This window comes from Colletotrichum acutatum, assembly GCF_030867785.1.
Source record: "Colletotrichum acutatum strain CBS 112980 chromosome Unknown BDZ83scaffold_64, whole genome shotgun sequence".
NCBI lineage: Eukaryota > Fungi > Ascomycota > Sordariomycetes > Glomerellales > Glomerellaceae > Colletotrichum > Colletotrichum acutatum.
Genome location: NW_026849058.1, coordinates 156051 through 179167, shown reverse-complemented (window position 1 = coordinate 179167; position 23117 = coordinate 156051). Strand labels below are relative to the sequence as shown.

Here is a 23117-nt window from a genome sequence, read left to right as displayed (position 1 = left end):
GATCCAGATATCAGGTGCTGTTTGAATCCTGGAGACGGTGAGGGATTGATCTGAGCGGACGGGGTCGGCAGCCCAGCATATCCCAGTGTGTGAATGATGAACGCGTCTGAAAACAACCAAAGAAATGAAGTATCGAACTACAGTCCACTCCCAGGGCTCTCAGCAGCAACCAGGATTCTGTCTGTCTCTCTGAAATCGCAAACCAAAAGCTGCCGCTAGCGGAGGAAATGACAATGAATGGGAAGCTCGTCGACCCGGCGGGAACGGGACGAATACCATCAGATTGGTAGCGGAGGTGACTTGTACGGACGCAACTGTGAGGTGAGGAAAAGAAAAGGGCGCACCCGCCATGCCAAACCAGAAGGGGGGAATGAAGGTGACTTTATATGAGCCCAGCCGTTGCAGGATGGATGGACGCCGCCCCCCTGCTGACCTGGCAAGTCCGGGCTTCCTTGGCCAGTAATGGCCCTCTTGCCCATTCATCCACCACCTTGCGCAGTGGTGCAGTTCCAGCGCTTCTGCAGCGTTTCGCTACCTCGGGGCTTGTAGCGAACGACAACCCCCTAAATCCCCGAGGTATGTTGCTGATGTGTACGTAAGCGCCTCGAGCCTGCCGTGTCTGCCACCTGCCACGTTTGAATGCGGGGCCGTCAAATGTAGCCAAGCCCAATCACATCTCGTCTTCCAGAGTACTCTGCCTTAGGTAAGCACGCGGTAACGTACGTGAGCAGGTGAAGTGTCTGATGTTTGGATGGGATTTCTCAGCTGGGCCCGAGCTTCCCCCCCCCCAAAGCTGCTTCCAATTTGAGATGAGCGTCGTCTTTCCATTGCAGCATGACGTCCCTCGCTGCCCGCCGCCAGAGCTGCCACCCATCCATCCCAAAAAGAATGTTCAACTGCGACTGAAGAATAAGGTACCTTACCTTACCTTAGCTTACCTCACCACGCTCTCTTCCCGAGGGCATCGCCACGGCCTACCTACCTACACGTCGTTTCCCTTCGTTCTCTTTCTCTCTTGTGCTCTCGGCGACTGGGAATCTTGAGCCACCTATTCGACGACCCTAAAGCCCACCCAACACAGGCGTGCACCATTATCCCCCCCCCCTTTTCCCCCATCTTTCATCGATTCGGTCTGCGCTTCGACTCGTTCACTTTGTCCATTCTGCCGCCGCGCTTCCTGCTTCCATGTAAAGACACGTCGTCCTCGATCATGTTATTACGACCACGAAGCTCCCCAATACACATAGCCCGCCTCTTGAGTAGAAGTGGTCTCCGACGACCTGCTTCTTGAACCGCCGACCTTTGCGACAGTCCTTTGCTGTAGTCCTGCTACACCTTTTCCACCCCAAAACCAACTAGATACCGCCGGCCTCACAGCTGCTGTCGCATACCACCACGTCAAAGATGCCCGGCCTTCCAGGTAAGAATTGCTCTTGTCCCCCTAGCTGTGCAGCTTCTCTGACCTTGCCATGCTGCTACAGCTTCCGTCGACCTCGACGAGTGCATCTCACGCTTGTACAAGAGGGAACTTCTCGCCGAATCCGTCATCGAGGCCATTTGCGCCAAAACGAAAGAGCTGCTGATGCGCGAGAGCAACGTTGTCCACGTTCGCGCCCCCGTCACCGTCGTCGGCGATATTCATGGCCAGTTCTACGACCTGATCGAGATCTTCAAAATCGGTGGCTGGTGTCCAGACACCAATTATTTGTTTCTGGGTACGTTCTGGATCAGAAGCTTGGAATGCAAAATCTTACTGACCGGCTGCCCAACAGGCGACTACGTCGACCGCGGCATGTTCAGTGTTGAAACGATATCTTTGCTTGTGTGCTTGAAACTTCGATACCCCAATCGCGTGCATTTGATCCGAGGCAACCATGAGTCTCGCGGCGTCACTCAGTCCTATGGCTTCTATACCGAGTGTTCAAGAAAATACGGAAATGCCAATGTGTGGCACTACTTCACTGACATGTTTGATTTTCTGACCTTGAGCGTGGTCATCAACGATAAGATTTTTTGCGTCCACGGCGGTAAGCCAGCCTCAATCTCCACGCGCGTGCCTACGCCGCTGCTACCAGTACCGACTGTTTGCTAATTTTGTATGCGCCAGGCCTCTCCCCATCCATTCACTCCATCGACCAAATCGTCATCATCGATCGTTTCCGAGAGATTCCTCACGAAGGCCCCATGGCCGATCTAGTCTGGTCTGACCCAGATCCCGAGCGCGACGAGTTCTCTCTCAGTCCACGTGGAGCTGGCTATACTTTTGGCGCACAAGTGGTCAAGAAGTTCCTGGCTGTCAACAATATGGACCACATTCTAAGAGCACACCAGCTGTGCCAGGAGGGCTTTCAAGTTTTATATGACGATCGATTGAGTACAGTATGGAGTGCGCCCAACTACTGCTACCGATGTGGAAATATGGCCAGTGTTCTGGAGGTCAGCGATACCGGCGAGAGGTTTTTCAACGTCTTTGCTGCAGCACCAGAGAATGACCAGCATAAAGACATGCAGCTGGGTGGTGGAGAGAAGCAGGCAGATGGCAACTCCCTTCCCGATTACTTTTTGTAGCGCGGCTGGAGTCTGCATTCAATGCCTAGACGTCCTTAGACGGGGATGATTTATACAGGAGCAAGAAAATGGGGTATGGTCTGAGCCCAGGTTCAGGTGCATCGCCAAGCTGTTCCTCATATACGGTCATGATCAGAATGGCCAGGTGGAAGAGACCACCACGATTAGAGTACATTGAAAAGGTGTCAGTCACGTCTTACGCTTCATGCCTCGGGACGAACCTATATACGAACATTTGATGAGGATCCCAAGGGATCTGTATTTTTGGTAGCTTGGGCACAAGAGATGATGACCCAGCAGAACGAAAAAAAGTATCTGCCATCTAAACCGTCCAATTTTTGTTTTTGTAATCGTGACTTCATGTGCAATAACCAGTGTAAGAGGTTGAGAGCAAAATTTGTGGGAGTGTGCGTGTGTGTGTTGTATAGCAAGAGAAGAAAAGGGCATTTCATCGGCCTGGTCCACCACCCATGTTTCCCGCGTGTTGGCCGTGCCTGGTTTGACCTTTTTGATTCTTTTCGTGTTGTGTATGAACGAGTGAGATGTTGTCCTGCCTGCCTACCTCGAGTTCCACTACATATGTTCTCCCAACCATGATCGGGTTCGGATCCACCGATGCGCGACTTCTCCTTCCTAGAAAGAGATTAAGTTCGGAAGACCAAGTTATAGACGAGAGCGACGAGACAGCTTTTCGGGTCGACGAGAATGATGGCAGGGCGAGAGAGTAGTTCAGCCATCAGGGCCTCGTCCACTCTACCAGTCCTTGGCAATGTCGAAAGACCACTCAAAGGTCAAGTGAGTCTTCTTGTCGTCGTCAACGAAGCTGGAGATAGCGTTATAGTGACCTCTGGCCAGCATGCCGGAAGGAGCGTCCTCCTCTTGGACTGTGCAAAGGGTCAGTATTACTACATCAAACGACACAGTTCAGGAGGGAAACTTACAGCGCTTGGTGTAAGTGGTCTGCTTGTCGGTGTTGGGAGCGTAGCTGCCCTAGGGATAACAGTCAGCATCACTATGATGAGATAAAGGTGAAGAAAGGATTAACTAACCAGCATCTCAGAGTCCTTGCTGACCTTGATTCCCTTGCGCTTGACGACCTGGACATACTGCAGACCGCTGAGAATCTCGTGCTGGACCTTGAACTTGGCGACCATGGTGAACTTGGCACCCTCCTTGATCTTGAAGGGCTTGTCCTTCAGGGTCGCCTCAGAGCCAGGAGCAGCCAGGTCGATGGTGACGGGGTCGCGACCGGGAGACTCCATGGTCAGGGAGAGGATGATGCAGACGCGGGGGTCAGAAGCGTCAGAGAGGTCCTTGCCGCCGCCAAGGCCGAGGGACTCCTTGTAGCGCTGAAGAGACTCATCGTTCTCGTCTGTGGTGCTGTTAGTCGGCTGTTCGTCTCTCATCTCGTATTGTTCCAGAGCCAAGGGCTCCAGAACAGCTGGGCCATGTGCTGCCTTGACAACAAGGGGGGACATATAAAAATCCCGAATAAGGTTGGGATCTTGAGTGAGCATGTTTTCTTGAAGGCGGGGCGAGTTGGGAGGGTTGGGAGGAACAGGGCGTGACAGAGCTCTTTCTCGGTGAAGGTGTCTCTCCTCCATCATCTTAATTGACTGAGGACGCGATCCCGAGGGAGTTGAGAGGGGAGCAGGGGGAAGCTCAATGGAGTTCCGGTTGGTGAGGGCGTTATTGCGGTTGCGCCTCTGCATCATGCGACGCATAACCTGATATAACGCCTCCATGGTAATGAGAGGATATCACATGTAAGGCGCTTATGGTATCGATATTGCAGTGGTGACAAGGGAAAAGTCAAAATTGAGGTTGGTGCCGGTGATGGTGATGGTGATGGTGATAATGAAAAAAAGTGGTTGAAAGGCAGTGAAGGTGAATGAAGTGTGAGAATGAATGTGAGAATGAGTGTGAGAATGGGTGTGGGCGTAGATGAGGAAGGTGCAAGCAGCTGGGTGCCTTCCTGTCCTACCGGTTCTTGGTGGATTGTGCCATGAGATGGATGTTGAGCACATCATCTCCTGTCACCGAGGTGAGTGCAGAGATGGGAGAGGCTCACATCTTGCCCACACCGATCCAAAAGCAAGGTGAAGAAAGGTGTGAGGGGCATTTCTGGAGGGACCCAGCTGGAGCTATCCCGCCCCCAAACAACAGCACCCAGAACTGAAAGGAACCAGATGGGGATCAAGATTCAATACTCAGTCAAAGACTTACCCATCTTCTGGTACTCGGCCAGACTCTGCTTGGGTTGGGAGAGCTTGTAGCCCTGAGTCTCCTCGGGCATGGTGTCCTCTTGCTCGTGGGAAGCCATGGTGATGATGGTGATGGTGGGGTAAATGTGGGAGCTGGAGCTGGAGCTTGAGCTCTAGAGCTGGTTCGGGAGCGGGTGTATCGGAGGAGGCTACGAGAGGAATGTAGCACACGTGTGTGATGAGGCCGTAGATTGGAAGGCTGCGACAATGTTTACTCGGAGGGAGAGAAGTTGAGGATCAGGTAGGATGGTGGTAAGGTCAGGGCGAATGGAGTTGAGGTAAGGCCATGGCTTGTCCCCGGCCAGTCAAGGCGAGGCAAGCCGTAAAGCAGCAGCGCACGGCAAAGGTCAAAGGTCACCGCTTCCCGTTGCCCCTCATTCTGCTCAGGTCTGGCTGGGTCTGGGAGTCTGGGTCTACCTTCTTCCCAGCCAGTGCCAGCCAAAAATCGACGAGGCAGGGGGGGGGGGGGGCATTGGGGAAGCGTCACCGCGTCAGGGCCAGTTGGGGGACTGTGGGCGCTGTAAAGTGGGCTCTGATGGATTCAGGACCGGCCTTGACTGGACGAAACGAGAGACTTCATTGGTCGATAGATTTATGGGTCCGAGCCTGCATTGATTGGCCAACATCTGGAACAAGATGGAACTTCACACACGAAACCAGGCACAATCACCAAAGCCCTCCCTCCTGTGTGTCTCCTCTCCTTTGAAGTAAGATACTCAGAGCACAAAGGTGACTGTGCTGACTGAAGATGTTGCTTTGCTATGGCTCTGATGAGGGAACGAAGATTAAAAGACTCCAACCTCTTTGAATGGAAGATTGCTGCTGCCCCTCGATGTATCTCATGCCGTGCGACCTTCCCGTTCCACATTGCCCAAGCCAATGGAGGTGCCCCAGGGGGGCCAAGTAGCTGTGTACCTGAGGTACTTAGATACCTAGATACAAATACCTAAGGTAGGTTGCTATGCAGTTTTCTGCCCCTCCAAGTGTCTTCTGCAGCCAATCTCGATACGGGATGGGAGGATAAGGGGAGAGCATCCATCGATATCAACCACGATTTTGCGTGTATCGGCCGGATGAGCGGTCTGGAATGGTTCCTGATGAGGGGCACAATCGACAAGCTTCTGAAATTCAGTGCTCTCCCGTCCACTGCCCAAGACGGGAGACCGCGAATAAGGCACAGAATGAACACTCGCTTACTTCATCCCGTGTACCTTTGCTCGACCTTTGCTCGACCTTGGCACTTAACATAAACACTCGCACCACACAACATGAGAACATTGTGTATTCAGTGGTAAGTCAGCGCTTGACAGGTGGCAATGGCTTCATGCGGGCCATCCGTCAAGTAGGTACGGATGATGCCTTGCTAGTGTGCCAGTGTTGAAGAGCTTGCTTGCTGGCAGCGGCATCGTTGCCGGAGGCCAGAGCTTCTGTGTAGTGGATCTTTTCGGGCTTATTTGCATTAGTATGATCTGAGGGGTTTTATGCTCAGAAGAGCTCAGTACATTTATGCAGCTTTCACAATATGGTTATGTAATATCTATACTGAGCCGACTCCATCAGCATTCAGACCATTTGAAGATCAAGAAGCACCAAAAGCAAGAAAAGCAAGAAAACTTCTACATTGTGTGGTTCTGATTGGGTTCCGGTCTGTAAGCCATCAAGAATTCAGCAATAGGGGCGTCGTGTATCAGCTAGTCTGGCGCTGTTGCGTTACTCTGGCAGCAGTGTCCTATTGTACTTGGTTCCTGGATCCGTCTCTTTTTCTGTTCGGCCTAGGCGAGATGAGGAACTCTAGAGACTGACCATCGGCCTCATTCATTCGTCCCAGGTACGGATACATGGCGACGAGATAGATGGGCTTCCTTTTGAGTCAGTCAAACCCAAGACTCGAGCGATCACTGTTGCCTTATCGATTAGACTGCAGCAGCTGCAGCTAATACTGTAAGGTAGGTAGATACTGCAATGCACGGGTTGGGGGAAACGTGGTCAAATGATGGGCTGAAGGCGGGATAGCTGCAGTTCGCCCGTTGCCAGGCACAATCGCAGCCGGGTGCGGGCCCCCCGCGCTGCGGACTATGGTGCTGCCGCCGCTTTCAATCTCGGTGCAACGAAAGGATGGCGGCCAAGTTGAAAGGGGGGATACCCATGCGTGACATGCTGGAGAAGTACGGAGTACAGTAGTAAAAAGGGAAGAGAGACACTGGACCCTCTTGAGCTTGAAGAAGCCTGTGGCCTGTGGCTCGATTGTCTCCGCTTCCATGGCTGGAGACTGCGAACGGCGTCCAGGGTGTTCAAAGCTTTGCGCGTTCGCGACGAGAATTGTTGGGGACTGACTGGGGGGCGAAGAGCTTCTCTGAGGAAACGTGTGCTCACCGGGACAGAAAAGTGTCGAAATCTCGACTTTCTCTCGGCTTGGCTTCGGAAGCGACATGGGTCACGCGACGGGTAAAGGCAAAGAAGGAAGGGACCGTCGCATCGATAATCTTCCTTCCCTCCTTTCTCAGGAGTCAGGGACTTTTCTTCCGACTTTACGCAGCTGGCACTGGCAGGATGTATCCGTTCATACTTGCCTACTGCATTTCCGGGGAAAGCGCCGGGAGTGCTGGTCGTCAAATGCGGCAAGTGGCAGTCGCGATAGAAAGATACATATGATGTGGTGCAGCAACCCCACATAGATGAAGTAGCTATCTATGTCGCATATCTCGTTCCAATAGTGCCTTTTACGTGCTCTCCGACCTTCAGGCTTCTCTCGCGTCAGGGTCACGCCGTCACGCTTCGCTTTCCGAACCCGCAGTTCCACCCCTCCCTCCAATCTTACCCAATGAGCAGGAGGACCCCCAAAGTTTGAGGTGAAGCTCTCTCATTTTCTCAGACTCCCGCTGCTCTCTGCTGTTGCTGCTGCTGCTGCTGCTAGTACCTTAGTAACCTTGGCTGCTGGTGCTTCCCGGTGGACGAGACACGCTGTTGGAGACTCCCGTCGAGTGGTGAGGTGCCGCTCCAATTTGCGCGCGCAAAAGTCGCCCAGCTTCAGGCTCTTACCGTCCCGGCCGCCTCTCTTCCTTCCCTTTCCTCTCACTCTCCTCCTCACAAGTCACCACCACCTCTCGCTCTCTCTCATCCCGCGACTCGTCCCTCCCTCTTTCCTTCACACCACCACTACCACACACCTCACTCTCACACACATTCCCTCCATATTCTTTCTTCCCCTCGATCCATCCTTTGAGACAGCTTTGCCCTTTGTGCCTGTGCCCTTATCGGGATCGCTGTTTCCATTGCCTACAATCAATTATAATCTTTCTTCTTCATCGACCGCATCGCCAACCCACCCCTGCACCCTTCTTTTTTTTTTTTTTACGCGACAGACCCGTCACGTCACGTCGGCACTCCGAGGATCCAACTCCATCGCCAACTCCCGTCAGCTCCAACGAGTCTTCGGTAAGCGACACCTACCACACATCTCACCATCATTCTTTTTCTTTTTCTGGGCGCGCCGCCTATGCGCTCCTAACTGTCCCAAACTGACGCGACGATTCAGTCCCTTCCTCCGATCGAGCCCATCGTCCACGCGACCTGGAAGACACCACTCCTCGATTGCCGCCAGCGCGCATCGCAAACTTCCTTTGAACGTACCCAATTTAATCGCCAATTTTGCGCGCTCCGTCCCACACTTCCGGAATGCCTTCTGCTACAGCTCACGAGCGGCACCTGCCCGCAAAGCGCAACTCCCTCATGACTGAGGATGTGCCCCGTTGTAGGAACAATTGACTGCGCCTAGCACTTTGTGCTTGCTAACCAGGCTCTAGACGATGACCTCGTAGCCCGTCGTCGACTCGGTCAGACTCAGCTGACGGCCAAGATGGTCAACCTGGCCGAAGGGGAAGGCGCTGCTCTCGGTGTCTTCGACTATGCCCACCTCCGCGCTCCCTTGCCCAAGGGTATCGTCTCTGGCATCTTCAAGTCCAGCCCCAACAGCTACTTCTTGATGCGACGCAGCCACGATGGCTTTGTTTCTGCGACAGGAATGTTCAAGGCCACTTTCCCCTACGCCGAGGCCGCCGAGGAAGAGGCCGAACGCAAGTACATCAAGTCTCTCGCTTCTACCAGCCCCGAGGAGACTGCCGGCAACGTCTGGATCCCCCCAGACCACGCTTTGGCACTGGCTGAGGAGTACGGCGTTGGGCCTTGGATCCGCGCCCTGCTGGATCCCGCTACTATTGCCGTTTCCAACACCCCCGATAGCCCTCCCAAGAAGATTACGGCGCCCCCCAAGTACGAGCTCCTCAAGGCTCACCCTCAGCTTGCTCCTCCTACCCCGACTTCCCTCCCTCGCAGCACTCGATCTCGCCGCTCAGCAAGCCCTACCAAGGCCGCCGCTGCCACGACACTCCCTAGACCTGTCCGATCGCCGAGGAAGCGCAGGGCCAAGGCCGACTCTGTTGAGCCCAGAGAATCTACGCCCACAATTGCCACTAAGCTGGAAGTCAATGGCGTTATTGAAGAAGACAAGGACGCCGAGGCGGAGATCAAGACCATTGTCAAGACCGTCGAGACGGAACCAGTGCTTGTTTTCGAGGCCAGGGAAGAGGAGCCTAAGGCCAAAGTCATCGTTGACCAAAATATCAAGACGGATGAGGACGGCAACGAGACCAAGCACACTGCCGTGTCACTAGAGCTTCCTCTGTTGAGCGCAGAGCCACCATCTGCTGAGGAGACTGCGCGTATGATTGCGGAGGCGAAGCAAATGGTCGAGGCAGCTGCCGTCAAGTCAGAAGGTGTTGACAGCCCCAAGGCCAAGAGCAAGCGCGGAGCCGAGGAGATTTCAAAAGGTGACGATGAGGATGAGGAGAAGGAGGTCGTCGAGGAGCCACGGTCGAAGAAGGCCAAGACCACCGAGGTGCAGGTCAAGAAGCTCCGCGTACGGAACCGGGCTTTGTTTGGTCTGAGTGCCGTGTCACTGGCCGTTGGGTATGTGCCTCTGATCTGCTCATTGCCATATGGGACTAAAATCGGCTAACAAAACATGCAGCGCATTCTCGTACTTTGTTGGTTCTTTCTGAGACGTCATTTGACGTGTCGGGAGCATTTCGGGGGGGCTCTAGGTTGCAGTGAAGATGGTTGATACTCAGTCGTGGAATATCAGATATTCTGACTACCTCAATCCCGTTTTCCAGGGCGAGGACTCGGCGGCAGCCTTTCTATATCGTTTTATTGCCTTACTCATCATACCCAGATAGAGCCCGAGGGCACTCGGGCCAGCTTTCTTTTCACTCGTTGCTTGTGGAATATTGGGTGGGATCAAATAAGTGTACATTGAGATCGTCTCTACGGCGATGGGGGGATACGCGGGAGGGCAAGGCCGTGGTTCAGGATTGAGGCAATTGTAGTTGATGTATTGTTTAGGTATTTCTCTGCTTTTGGGCGTCGAATGGGATACGGTGCATGCGTTGCAAGAGATGCTTCTTCGAGGCGTTATCGTCTTGACAATTATGTCACTCGTAGACAGTCAAAGGGTGTTATGTTGTTATCCCTACTGAATGTGGGCATCATGTACCTATCATGACCAGGATACGTTTTGTACTTGTGAATCCAGCTACCCGAATGCTCCATTTCACTCAAGCAGAGCCTCATTCGGTTTCTGTCCGAGTCACTCCACAACTTCCTTCCACGTAGTACCCGACTACATACCTTCGTACAGAAAATAATGAGAGGCTTGGGTTATTGACTGGCTTGTATGTTGCAAGTTGGCTGTACGAGGCCCTTGTCTTTAGCCTACCCCAACCGCTGCTGGTAGAAAACAATGGCTCAACCGTCTATTACTCAGTCAAACGTCCCATCATTTCATGGAAGGCCCTTGGTGAAGAGTCAGTTCCTCGCCGAAATCTCCACCACTTATCCCTTCAGTCTCCATCGTCGTCTCAACTGTCTCCATCGGCAATGGAGATGATGTTTGTCAAACTGATGTCATTCGGTCCACATGCCACGGCATATAAGAGAAATTTCTGACGATGTCTGAAAAGCAAAAGTGATTCCTTTCCTACTCACCATTCTATCGTGAGTAGAAGGCCGAGCTCAGATTTGACCTTTTTCCAGCGACGTTATTATACCCATACGTTTCTCTGGCACCATGCAGTATTCTTAGCATCATCTGCAAGGGGTGCGGAACCACTCTTTTCCTCTCCAATCCATCCAGGGCCGCTCCCACAGACGCGCCAATGCATGGGTTGGGAGACAAAGGTCTCGGATGACGGGGGAGGGGCCAAGGTCGCCAGTATGCCTCATTCGGGGTAGGCACGAGCGGGCGTGGCTAACACCGGCAATGGCCGGCTCCCCGGATAACCGTCGCTCCCCCGCAGCGCGCAAGTGGGTGAAGTGGAAGGAAAGCTGGGGTTACGATCGGCTAGAATGCCCGTCTCTCATCCAACTTTGAACAAGAGCATTGTACACTTACATCTTTGCGGTTTTGAGTGTACTCTGTCTCCTTTTTTTTTTTTTTCGCTTTCACTCAAGTATCTGTTGCGTTTCCTCATCTGAAACTGGAATACATTCCACAAGATGCGGGCAGCTTCCACATTGCGAGCTCTGCCGAGACTCGTCCAACGACAACGCGGCTTTGCGACAACACAGCGGCGGTTGGAGAGCTATGGCTTCATCGGCCTAGGACAAATGGTATGGCCCTTTGTAACCCAATGGCATTGGAACCTTCAATAAGCTAACTGTTCCATTTCAGGGTTACCAAATGGCCAAGAACCTTCAATCCAAGCTGAGTCCCAAAGATGAGATTCGCATCTTTGATATCAACAAGGACGCCGTCTCCAACCTGGCAAAGGAGATGGACCAGTCCCAGACCGGCGGCGCAAAGGTTACCGTTGTTGACACTGCACGAGATGCGTCAATTGAAGCTGTAAGTTGCCATGTTTTCTTTTCCATCTTCCAAGATGAACCATCTTTGCTCTATGATGCATTCTTAAAACTGTTTTGCCAACTATGAGGCGGCCTACATCCGTCCACTGAGTAAAGCAACTTCCTAAGTCTTCTGATCTCGAGAACCTTATGCCACATTTATTAAATTTCAACATCAATACCAAAGGCATGAACACTAACAAGACTCACCAGGACACCGTCATCACCGTTCTCCCCGAACCATCCCACGTCAAAGCAGTCTACGCCTCCATCCTCAAAGACCTGCCGTCCCGCAAACGCACCTTTATAGACTGCTCCACTATCGACCCCTCCTCGTCTCGTGAGGTCGCCGCCTCCGTCTCGGCATCGACCAGCGACCAGGGCACCTTCGTCGACGCCCCCATGTCCGGCGGCGTCGTCGGCGCCACAGCCGGCACGCTCACCTTCATGCTCGGCTGCGACGCTACGCACCTGCCCACCGTCGAGCCGACGCTCCTGCGCATGGGCCGGCGCGTGCTGCACTGCGGCCAGCAGGGGACGGGACTTTCGGCGAAGCTGGCGAATAACTACCTGCTGGCCATTAACAACATTGCTACGGCCGAGGCGATGAACCTGGGTATGAAGTGGGGGTTGGATCCTAAGGTTCTCGCGGGCGTGATCAATGTTAGTACGGGCAAGTGCTGGCCTAGCGAGGTGAATAACCCCGTCAAGGGCGTCGTCGAGGGGAGTCCCGCGGGGCGGGATTATAAGGGCGGATTCGGTATCGGGTTGATGCGCAAGGATCTTGGGTTGGCTGTCGTTGCTGCGCGGGAGGCTGGTGCCAAGTTGGAGTTGGCGGGCAAGGCGACGGAGGTGTATGCTTCTGCTGAGGCTGAGGAGGCCTGTAAAGGGCGGGACTTTTCCGTCGTTTATCGGTACTTGGGAGGCAAGGAGTAAAAGTACAGTCATCCATCAACCTGGGAAGTTAGATGTTTGAAGCGTTCTGAGAATGCACTTACCGGAACAATGATATTACTCATCGGTAGATGTCAGACCACCCTGCAGTTGAAGGGCCTGGGATAAGTCGCTTGTTCCTCCTGGTGCCTGCCAGTGCCTTTGTCTCTGCCCTCCACCACTTCTCTCTCACTGCGGCCTCTTTCTCTCCCAGATGGTCCACGCATATGTCGCATCGAGTTACCTTTGGCTTCGGACGGCGGTGCTGTGGCTCGATAAGGGTGTATCCCAGCGCCGTCTTCAAGACTTCAAACTCGAGGCCCGAAGGATTGAGTGCCGGATCAGAAGCGGATGGTTCAGGGATCGTGTCGTAGAGGACGCAGCAAGGTTGGGGGTCCTCTCCGTTCACGGTGGCAGCGGAACAGTGTTCGAGGACTCGGCGGCGTGGTTTTCCTAGACGGGTGTTGCAGACGCCGCATATGTAGTGGTCTACGTCTGCGATGCACATTGTGAGCAAGGCTGTGGTGGGGGTTACCTACAAGGAGCGTTTCTATACTTGATACGATATCTCTGAATGTTGGAAGGTGTCCTGGATGAGGAGAATGTGGGCAGTCTGTGTAGGAAAGCCCAGAGGGATATATCAAGCTTATGTTTTTTTTTTTTTTTAGCCATGTCACTCTCCAGATGCGAATCGCAGATATTGTACAGAGCACTTGGAAAATGATAAACAGACACTCTTTATTGAACAATGAATACTGATGTCTTGACTTGACTCGCTGAAAGAGACACTTTATCAAACTCTTTTTGTCGACATAAAAACACACTCGATAAAGCTCGTACAAAAGGCAAAGTTGAAGTCTATTGAATATTGTGTCAATGTCTTTGACAGAGTGCAAATACAAAGTCTAAGAGGCTTTGAGAGAAGATGTGGTGCCTTTGCACTCATTCCCAGCTGACCCAACTGTCTGTCGAGGACAGTATTTCCATAATCCCTTCTTTATCCGTCTAATACCATCTCCTTTCTTCTTCTAACATCCTTCTTTCGACTCCTCATGCGGACTCGCGCCCAGACTCGATCTTGGTATTCTCGGGTGTTGATGTCGTCGTCGCCTCTGACTTCTCTCCGATAGATGCCTTGCGAGCGTTGGCCATTTGCGGGAAGAATAGTCCAGGATGGAACGCCGTAAGCATCGTAACGCAGATCAGGACTAGGCCGCCGTCGAGAATCATGAAGGAAACCTCATCCTGCATAATGTGGTTGCCCCATCCGCCGGCCATCTCAGCAACACTGTAACATGGTTAGTTACCTTTCCTCCTTTGCTCTTGCAGTACACCAGACCAACTTACCGGTAGATGCAACGAATCATAACACAAGCATACGCCACCGTGACAGCGTAGATAAAGGACCTGAACCTCTTGGCATGGTATAACGCAACATCGCCATCGCTGGTATCGGCCCCGTGCGCCCACTTCCTCACACGGATCCAGTAGTCCGCACCGGTGATACCAAACAGCATCAACACGACGACCTGCAGTACAATGCCCGCAATAATGGCCTGGTTTCCCCCATCTAGGAGCTTCTTGTTCGTCTGTCCCGCTGCGGCAGCCAGCCCTCCGCCGATGGCCTGAATGATGAGGCACGTGAGGTCGGCGGGGAGGAAGATGAGTGGGTACAAACGCGGACGAACGCGCGAGAGGGATGGGTTGAGGTTGGCGGAGACGTGCTTTAAGGTCAGATAGATTCCGGCGCAGATGAAGGTCGGGCCGAGGATGATGGTACAGATTTGCATCTGGAAGGCATCCTTGTTCCAGGGGTTTTCGTGGAGGAGGGTTCGGCCGACGTAGCCTGGAGTAATATTAGTTGTCAAAAACGGAGATTCTTCATGATGTTGGCACTGGATTTAGGGGCACGGAAGCATGGTTCATCCATTGTAAAGTTGGGATGATGGGTTCGTGTACGAGGAAATCGCAAGGCAGGGAAGTCCATACCAACTGTCTCGAGGACACAGCCGCCCGTCGCGAGAGCCATGAATGTCCAGGTGCGCTTCCATGTTCCAATGGTTGCTGAAACGAGCACGATCAAGCCAAAAGCGACAGCGAAGAAGATGTTGGCGCCAAAGTTGGGGTAGTAGGATAAGACTGTCATCTCAACGGGGCAAAGCTGCGAGACTTCGGTACACTCGCGGAAAGGCCGCCGCGTCGTGGTGTCGTTGGCCGACATGATGGCGATCGGTTTTGGTGTACTGCTGCGCAAAGCAGTCTGGCTTCGTTGAGGTTCGGGTTGCTTGCAAAGCTTCGTAAGGTGTTCGAGATCACGAAATCAATCGATCGCAGGTCTGGTTGGGTGGTTCGGTATCCGAATCCTTGTATCTTTCCACTCTCTTGGACTCTGTTGTCGGTTGCCTTGAGCCTGAAGAGTCAACAGTCTTATCGAGAATGCGTGTCAAGAAAAGAAGGACTTGAATTGAACCGAGATGCAGACCTCGAATAGAAATGGCAGTAAGAAACGCAGCCTAGGCCGTCATCTACATACATGTATGCGAACCGTATGAACTTTGGCAACAACATGGACAGCAGCCTTTGCCTCTTTAGTATCTTCGTACGGACAGACAGAGCGCCCATCTCAGGGTCCAGAAAATCCATGACAACCCTCCCCTCGGTCATCTCTGCCGTATGACTGGTCAGTCCACAGGTCAGTAACACGAAAACCGAGCAAAACGAGAGAAACGAGACGGCGTCCTCTGCAAAAAATAACGAGCGACTAGGGGTAGGCAGCAAACGGCGGCGCTAAGGACAGAGCCAAGATCTTCGTCGTCTACCCGAGGACCCGCTGGCCCGCTCGAAATGGAAACCACTGCGCCTGACGCTTACGGGCTTTGTGTATGAGATGGGTGGCCATTGGATGATGGTTGTCTCTCTGTTGGGTCCTCGGAGGTTCTGTGACATGTTGAATCCGTCTGTAATCATCTGGAATGCGACAGTAAGATCTTATCAGAAATCTCAAACTTCACAAATCATGTAGTTATCGGTAAGGTGATTCGAGACTGAGTTGCCGATATCCAGTCAAAAAATTTTGGTACCATACACTAGATTCAAGAGACAACAAACAGAGTCAAGAGGAGAGACATCAAAGGCAAAAGACGGGGGAGATTCCGAGAGACGGTACAGACTACAGAGACCAACGCCCGAATCTTAGCATCATTCTAGCGCCTTGGCTCGGGTCCGCAACGAATCCGCCAATCGGGGTGTTTCCTATCCGAATAACACGGGGTAAGCGATGCTGACAGACAGCCACCCGAGCACCTAACCGAGATATCGACAAGGATCAGTCGACCTTCTCCCGAGTCCCGCTAGAAACACCGGCGGGTTAGAGGCCTAGGAGGATCCGAGAGGTGATAGTTCGGGTCTCTCGGTTCGCTTGAGCCATATGCCTGCCGCTCGCGTGGCATCAATCAAGACTAATATTACTTATTCTTGTGTGCGACTGCACCTCTTTAGTACTTCACCCAGACAGTCGGGGCAACCAATCTCGCCGAAGCGTTGGAGGAATGCTGGCATGTCAGTGAAGAAAGCCAGCCGTTGCCTATTTCGCCAATCTCTCGCCGAGTTGATTGCTTTGCGACGAGATTCCTTCAACTTAGTGTTAGTCCTCTATCTTCCCCACGGATCTAGTGGTGAGCTGTTCAGCCCAGACTGTCGCAAAACTATGCACTCGATGACTGTCACGACAGAAATTCTGGGCCAAAATGCAGAAATGTATGTTATTTAATTAGATGCTCCAGTCGACGAGAGCAGCTTCTGGCTGCCGGTTCGCACGCGACGACGTGCGTGTCACTCGCTGTCATCGTCGCTGCTCTCCTCCTCTTCGTCGTCTTCCTCTTCATCGTCATCATCCTCTTCCTCTTCTTCTTCATCGTCTGTTTCCTCTTCCTCTTCTTCGTCGTCCTCGTCATCCTCTTCTTCATCCATGTGAAAGGCAGACTGCTGCTCTTCTTTCTCTTCCTCAGCGAGCCAGTCATCGAGCGTCTTGACGCCAACACCGCTTGCAGCACCAGCACCCACAACCGCACCGAGGCCGTTGGTCCTTGTTGGCGCCGCTCTGACTGCGCTGTCTAGCATCTGACTTGCCGGCACGTTCTTATCTTCACCGTAGCTCGATGTTGCTTCTGTCTCTCGTAATCTCCTGTCGGGTTCTGAGCCCTCCACTACCCATTCGGGAAGAGCATCGTAACCACGCAACCCGTGGATGCCACCTCCACCGGCCAGCACAAGCGTTGATGAGCCGAGCATAAAGCCCTTGCGCGTCTCTGATGGGCTCGGGGCCTGAGGTGCGGGCTTCGGTGCCAATAACATCAACGTGGCTAGTTGGGGCACAGAAAGGAGGGCTCGGTACATTCGGGCTCGGTCGCGAAGGTCGTACGATGTGTCGTACCGGACCAGTAATAGTGCATAGTCCCAGAGTTTCGCCACGGGGTGGTCGTCCTGGACTGGTACGGGCGCATCGTCTTCACCCTTGCTCTCGTTTAGTCGATTTACGTGATGTAGGTAGACCTTGGCAGCGAGAAGGAGAATCTGTCCCTTGGCTACCTCTGCCTCACTCGCGAAATCCTTGAGAAGAATCCGCATCACGTCTGCCGCGATGTTGTCCTCGCCTTCGAGGCCTGAGAACTCTCCCACGAGCCATATGATGGTTGCTCTTGCCTGAGGGTCTGTTGCCGAGTCCAGATTCTTCGCCAAACGAACCACTGTGCCTACGTGACCCTGGGGGTCCTGCTGGATCAGGTGCCGAATCACCGTCAGAGATTCCGCTGCCAAAGTTCCATCAAGACTCGTGATCTGTCCGAGTAGTAAACGAAGACACCTGGGAGCTGCAGACGAGTCCGTCTGGGCGCATCGCCCAATAGCGCGCACTGCTTCTCTCACGAGCGCCTTGTTAGTTGAGCCAGAAAAGTGCTCGAGTTCATTCAAGATGAGGCTCTTGATGTGTGGCGGCGCGTGAGGGAAGATGAGTGTCAGAATTTCCAGCTTCAGCTCCCAAACTTGTGCAGGGTCCGTAGCTCTGACAAGGAAGTGGCTGGCGTATTTGACAAAGTCGGTTGGCCTCGTCAGGCACACCGAGACAATGTTGTAGAGGGCGACTTGCTGGATGTCTTGTGGTCCCCTGAGGAGCGCAACGAGTGGGCCAATCGCTGTCTTGACGTATTCTGGCGTGCCAATATCGACGTAACATCTCGTAACCGCGATGACCACGGCTGAATTGCGGCTCTGTAGCAGCGGTTTGATGCCGTTGAGGAGCAGGGCTAGATCGGGGTCCACGACAGCAACCTCTTGCTCCTCGCCTCCAGTCTGCGAAGTTTCTCCGTAAAAGTCTCCCAAGTTGGCTGTCTTTTCCTGAATCTTGACGCTGCGTGTCCGCCTGGGAAAGCATTTCCTTGCGTAGTATGTCATCATTCTCAGCGTCGCCAGTTGACTCCACTCGTCCATATCCACGACCTTCTTGACCAACGCCCGGTACTGCGGATGTATGAGATCGATTCGATCGGGGCATATCTCGAGGAAGGCCGAGACTGCTGCACCAGCGACGAAGTACTGCTTGTCGCCAAGGAGCGCAGTCAAATATTCGAGAAGTTGCGGCAGCTGTGTGGGATCGAGGCGGTAGCATTTGGGGATGGACAGGGCGGCAGCTCGGCGCACGTAAGGACTCATATCTGCCACGCCCTTCTTGATTGCGAGAGATACGATCTGGCTGATGACTGGAACTCGGATGCCAGACATCGTCTTGAGAGCAAGGGCGCGGACTTGAGGATTCGTATCGGAGAGGGATTTCTGAATGGTGTTGATGGAGAGCAGAGCCAGATCGGGTTCTTGTTCGGCATGGTGAATGAGGTAGATGTAGACGAGCTTCTTGATTTCGATGTTCGGAGAAGCGACATTTTTGACAACGGAGGAGAAGAAGGGCAACGTCTTTTGGCCGCGGTACATCATCTATGTGGTCGATTAGCCAAGGACGGGGAGCTGACGAAAGAAAGCGCGGTGCCTACCGAAAGGACGCGGCGCAGGCCGTCAAGCACCTCGCGCTCATTTCGACTGTCCAGTAGCTTCTTGATCTGTGTACGGTCGAGAGGGCGGCCGGTGCTGCGGGAGCTGCGCGTGGCTGAGGCGGCATCGAGAGTGAGCTCTCGGGCTGGGACGAGGTAAACGTTAGCGAGGAGGCATGACGACAGGAGCGAGAAACGCACCGCTCTCGAGCAGACTGGATATCCGCGCAATAGACTCCATGGCGGGCAACAGTGCTGTCGGGCCTGAAGAAGTCGGGCGAGTGTTGGTCTTTGAAGCCTTGGAGATGTCGGGTGGTCGTCGCAGGGAGGGAAATGACGTCTCGTCGGTGCTCAAGAGGCTGACTGAGCTAGGTGGCCGTCGAGGGGCAGAGGCAGGGGAGGTTGAGGTACCTTCAGCTGCTGTATCCGCAGAGGGCGGGGGCCCGATACCTATGTAGCTCCACCACGGCGGACGATTCCTGCCCCCACCGATCCCCTGCTCACTCACTTCCACTCTACACTATGTACGTGACTACCTACCCACCTACCTTACGTTGGAGACTCATCTTAGTCTTTGGCACATATCTGGCGGTTGAATAAGAAATCATATCGAACCCTCATTTGATGGACAAATAACACGCTTTTCGAGTTCGATTCTCAAGAGGCTTGAAGACGACGCAGAGCATCCTTTTGGTATGTATGGTAGTATAATAAAAGTTTAGGTATTTTGATACAGAGCGAGAAACATGACACGTCAGTGATCAAGGACCTAGAAAGACTGGATCTCAATATCTCATATACTTTCCCCTAGTCATAAGCTTGTAGCTTCAAGAAGGCACCGATAGACGCGGGTAGAGGGTCCAAGGAAGTTCGAAGGAGCACCCCCTTAGGAGGCAAGATCAGTGAACCGGTCTCGGTTGCCAAGTAGGCTGATCATTTATTTCCGTCGGTGTTTTGAATCTAGTTGATAGGTAGCACAGCCAGTATGGAGACGTAAAGGACGATAAGTAGTACACTTACACCTGCCTTCATGGATGGCACTAGGCGTCGTAGGTCATCAGACCAAGCTTCCCCTCAAGGACTTTTAAGCCTGGTTTAGAAATTGATGTCACGAGTGTGGCTCCAAAAGATACATATTACGTTGGTTTCTGTCAAGTCACAGACTGTGGCCAGCTCATGGAAGACAAGCTCAAAGTGTTTACTACAATCCTTCCATGGTGTGACACTACCTAGAGCGAGCATCCAAGAGAAACCAGAGTACATGACGTCAGTATTCCAACACGGATGAAGTGTCAATCAAAAGGAATAAAAGACCAAGTCATTTAAGAAAAGAAAAAAAGGGTGATATTGCATGGCCACTGATACGACCATGTAGAGCAGAAGTCATAGACCAAGCCTCTGGTAGAATGGTGGCTGAAGTGGGTCTTTGGACCTAACTCACCCATTGGCTTCCACTGGGCTCTTCATTCATCCCGCTTTCACACCATCAAGAATCGACCTGATGAGAGTACACCCCAAGACAGAAGACGATACTTTCAAGTCTTTGAGGTGTCAATCAACAACAGAGGAGATCAAGTCTCAAAAATATCCACCAATGAACCCGACAGTGCTCTCGCCAGCCTCACCAGCAGAGCTGCTGCATTATATCGTCACCTTCCAACCTTACCCAACGACGCTTCTCATCTGCTATCAACGAGACGACTTCATCTCAGCTCTCGTATCCGACACCCACAAAAACCTCCACCAACACATCCATGAGCAACCCGAAGATCTGCCTCCTCAACCCCTGCTCTCGGCAACACTTCTCCAGACCGCAATTGCCCGTCACATCCGCGTCCTCTTCATCCCGAGCGTCACACATCTACGCGCCTTCTTGTCCGCCTTTGGCACTTCAGACTCCTTGATACCGCCTCCACCAAATCCACCACTGCAAGTTCCAAAGAGCCGGCAGCCTTTCCTCCTCGTGTACGGGTTTCTTGACCTCCACCGCGATAGCAGCGAGTGGAGCGCGCAAGGCCTCAGTAGCTCGGCCGCGGTGCTTATCGAGGCCGCTCGCCGCGCCGGCACCAAGTTCAAACCCGTCATCGTTGAGCCTAGAGACGCAGGAGGGCATGAGAATTTCATGTCACTGTTGCGGGATGATGCGCCGGTGCTGAGCGGGAGTTCAAGGAGGAGTGAGGGCGTCTGGTTGGGGAGAACTGTCGAGGTGAGACGAGTATTGGGCCGATGGTTTCGTTTCCAGACCGGTCGTTGGGATCTTTAGTACTTGGCATGTACAGAAACTGGATCAAGGCAACACTATGGGTCAAAAGAGATCGAAAGCTTCATTATATCGATACGTTGGACATGACCATGCGTTGTCCAGGTCTTTGCCCCCCTCCACCATCTACAAAATTCAACCCCGCCCCGAACGCCAAGCCCATGGTATCCTTATAACTCGTTTCATCATAGCAAAGTGACAGATAACCGACCCGAAACAATGATAATCTAAAGAGCCTGCTCCATCTCGGTAATGTATAGCTTGATGTGAGAGTCCATCTTGAGGAACTCATCGTAAGCACTGTGAATCTCGTTTTCGATGTTCTCCTTAAGATCCAGCATCTGTTTTGTTGGTTAGCAACTCGTTGCATATCGGGAATTCAGGGGAAAGTGTACCTTTTTCTCTGTTTGCTCGATGCGAACACGGCGCCTTTCGATATCCTTGCCCTTGTCCGTCCTCTCCTCGGTGAGCTTGCGGTGAACAGCACGAAGCTCCTCCATCTTCTCCTTGGCGTCCTGGGCCTTGGCAGAACTTTGCTCACGGAGTTTCTCTGTGCGCTCGTTCCACTTGAGCAGTTGTCGCTGCAGCAATGCCTCTGTACGCTCGACTTCTCGCACGTTGTTACCGCGCTCTGATAGTGCATCGCGTTGCTTGACGTTCTTCAGGTTCTCGTCCTCCTCCTTGGCCAGCTCAGTGCCTATTTCGTCCAGCACCTTGATACATGATGCTACGTCCGTCGAGACCACCGAGAAGGAATCGGCTGATGTCTGGAGTGCGCGCGAGCGGCGATCGAGGGCCTCGATATGCGACTTTTCGCTGTTGAGCGCGTTGCTCAGCTCTGTCAGGGTCGCCTGTAGCGCCGATGGACTCTGCATAACGTAGGGCCGAAGCTTCGCGCTCTCTTGTTTAGCGGTAAGCTTCTGTGCCGTTCTCTCCTCCAGAGCTGTCGTGAGCTCAGTCTTCTTGACCTTTGCGTCTTCAAGACGAGCGGCCACGCGCTCCTGGTTGCGTCGCAGTTCCAGCAGTCGCTGCTTGAGTTCCTCGTTGCGGGTCGTCTTCTCGCGCACCTGTGCCTCCATTGCCTTGCGGTTACGCTTCATGTCGACGAGACGCGACTCCATGTCCTGATTCTCCGAATACAGACTCTCTATGCGGGATTTCGTCGTTTCTGCCTTGTTGAAGTGCTCGTCAATGACGCTTGTCTGAGATTCGCGGAAGCGCACAAAGTTGATCAGGTAGCTAAAGATTTTGACAAGACGGTCGTGCGTGGGCTTGTAGAGGTCGTTGAAGCTGAAGTCCTGGATGCCGCACTCTGCAAGAAGACCTCGCAGGGAAACATAGAAGCCCATCAAGTTGCGGGTATCGGGGGGCACGATGTCAGAGTATTCGCCGCAAATGTCCTCAGCAGCAGCACGCATGGCGGGTTCGACGGTCTCGCGGGTCGCATTGAGAAGCAATTCAGCAAACCATTCGAAAATCATCTGCACCTGCAATGGGTTCGGCTTCTGGAGGTCGGCAACGTTGAAGGGGATCCCGATGTCTGTTATGCAGCCGACAATCTCCTTGTCCGGGAGGCGCATGAATGCGTCGGCTTCATCTTCTTTCTTGCGAGTATTGCGCGACTGTGTCTGTGTGGCGGGGATGATGCTCATCCGCGGGTTGTACGACATATTGGTGATTGGTTTGGGCTCCTTGAAGCGGTGAAATATACTGACTTTTCGGACTTGGATGCGATGCGACGGGACGAAGGTCAACTCGACTAGATTTGTCTGTAGATATTGGGCGTGGTGTTGTCGCGGTTTGGCATCAAAAGATTGCCGTAAGCAGCTTATCGGGCTTGTTGCTCCGACAACCCGTTCCTTATCGATAGAGGTCTGTGGAGGGTCACATGATCATAAGGTAGGTAGGTAATGTAGGTAGGTAATGGAAGCCATGTGCCCGACTTATTGCCGGTGTGGCCTGTGCCCTTCGGTGGCGCTCATGTCTGCCACCGTGGGACTTCATCCCTGGTGCCATCTCACATCATCGAAATTGGTGCATCAGGTGCAAGTGCTCCATACGCGAAGAAGAGAGAAACGCCGTGTAATGTATACCCTTTTACTCGTTGAATCAATGCAAGTTGATGCCGTGTACATACCTGTAGGTACATTAAGG

At 53.1% G+C, this 23117-nt stretch overlaps 10 protein-coding genes across 10 annotated transcripts; 4 read left to right on the top strand and 6 right to left on the bottom strand.

Moving 5' to 3' along the window:
• The first annotated feature begins 1397 nt into the window (after positions 1-1397).
• BDZ83DRAFT_626143 (Metallo-dependent phosphatase-like protein) lies at positions 1398-2880 on the top strand. Its single transcript, XM_060508543.1, has 3 exons — positions 1398-1715; positions 1773-2027; positions 2108-2880. The coding sequence occupies exons 1-3, from the start codon at positions 1583-1585 to the stop codon at positions 2566-2568; spliced, it is 849 nt and encodes a 282-aa protein (XP_060363572.1). The 5' UTR covers positions 1398-1582; the 3' UTR covers positions 2569-2880.
• On the bottom strand, positions 2663-3144 carry BDZ83DRAFT_388956 (uncharacterized protein). Its single transcript, XM_060502772.1, has one exon. The coding sequence runs from the start codon at positions 3013-3015 to the stop codon at positions 2758-2760; it is 258 nt and encodes an 85-aa protein (XP_060363571.1). The 5' UTR covers positions 3016-3144; the 3' UTR covers positions 2663-2757.
• On the bottom strand, positions 2881-5255 carry BDZ83DRAFT_626140 (immunoglobulin E-set). The gene is made up of 4 exons (XM_060508542.1): positions 4795-5255; positions 3618-3940; positions 3510-3558; positions 2881-3452 (listed from the first exon to the last, which is right to left on the bottom strand). Exons 1-4 carry the CDS (start codon positions 4889-4891, stop codon positions 3322-3324), a joined length of 600 nt encoding a protein of 199 aa, XP_060363570.1. The 5' UTR covers positions 4892-5255; the 3' UTR covers positions 2881-3321.
• A 3252-nt stretch (positions 5256-8507) lies between these two features.
• Positions 8508-9889, top strand: BDZ83DRAFT_753465 (KilA-N domain-containing protein; the record flags this gene model as incomplete). Its single annotated transcript, XM_060514351.1, has 3 exons — positions 8508-8583; positions 8636-9797; positions 9859-9889. 3 exons carry the CDS (start codon positions 8508-8510, stop codon positions 9887-9889), a joined length of 1269 nt encoding a protein of 422 aa, XP_060363569.1.
• Positions 9890-11201: 1312 nt separating this feature from the next.
• On the top strand, positions 11202-12708 carry BDZ83DRAFT_388902 (3-hydroxyisobutyrate dehydrogenase). Its single transcript, XM_060502771.1, has 3 exons — positions 11202-11498; positions 11560-11733; positions 11946-12708. Exons 1-3 carry the CDS (start codon positions 11385-11387, stop codon positions 12666-12668), a joined length of 1011 nt encoding a protein of 336 aa, XP_060363568.1. The 5' UTR covers positions 11202-11384; the 3' UTR covers positions 12669-12708.
• Positions 12709-12747: 39 nt separating this feature from the next.
• On the bottom strand, positions 12748-13173 carry BDZ83DRAFT_580754 (uncharacterized protein; the record flags this gene model as incomplete). Its single annotated transcript, XM_060505380.1, has 1 exon — positions 12748-13173. The coding sequence occupies one exon, from the start codon at positions 13171-13173 to the stop codon at positions 12748-12750; it is 426 nt and encodes a 141-aa protein (XP_060363567.1).
• A 542-nt stretch (positions 13174-13715) lies between these two features.
• On the bottom strand, positions 13716-14886 carry BDZ83DRAFT_580715 (RTA1 like protein; the record flags this gene model as incomplete). The annotated part of the gene is made up of 3 exons (XM_060505374.1): positions 13716-13953; positions 14013-14511; positions 14655-14886. 3 exons carry the CDS (start codon positions 14884-14886, stop codon positions 13716-13718), a joined length of 969 nt encoding a protein of 322 aa, XP_060363566.1.
• A 1269-nt stretch (positions 14887-16155) lies between these two features.
• On the bottom strand, positions 16156-19182 carry BDZ83DRAFT_626123 (adaptin N terminal region-domain-containing protein). The gene is made up of 3 exons (XM_060508541.1): positions 18905-19182; positions 18707-18849; positions 16156-18650 (listed from the first exon to the last, which is right to left on the bottom strand). Exons 1-3 carry the CDS (start codon positions 18942-18944, stop codon positions 16497-16499), a joined length of 2337 nt encoding a protein of 778 aa, XP_060363565.1. The 5' UTR covers positions 18945-19182; the 3' UTR covers positions 16156-16496.
• Positions 19183-20297: 1115 nt separating this feature from the next.
• Positions 20298-20966, top strand: BDZ83DRAFT_580746 (uncharacterized protein; the record flags this gene model as incomplete). The annotated part of the gene is made up of 1 exon (XM_060505378.1): positions 20298-20966. The coding sequence occupies one exon, from the start codon at positions 20298-20300 to the stop codon at positions 20964-20966; it is 669 nt and encodes a 222-aa protein (XP_060363564.1).
• A 224-nt stretch (positions 20967-21190) lies between these two features.
• On the bottom strand, positions 21191-22633 carry BDZ83DRAFT_580661 (Nuf2 family protein; the record flags this gene model as incomplete). Its single annotated transcript, XM_060505370.1, has 2 exons — positions 21191-21304; positions 21359-22633. The coding sequence occupies 2 exons, from the start codon at positions 22631-22633 to the stop codon at positions 21191-21193; spliced, it is 1389 nt and encodes a 462-aa protein (XP_060363563.1).
• Between the last annotated feature and the right edge of the window lie 484 nt (positions 22634-23117).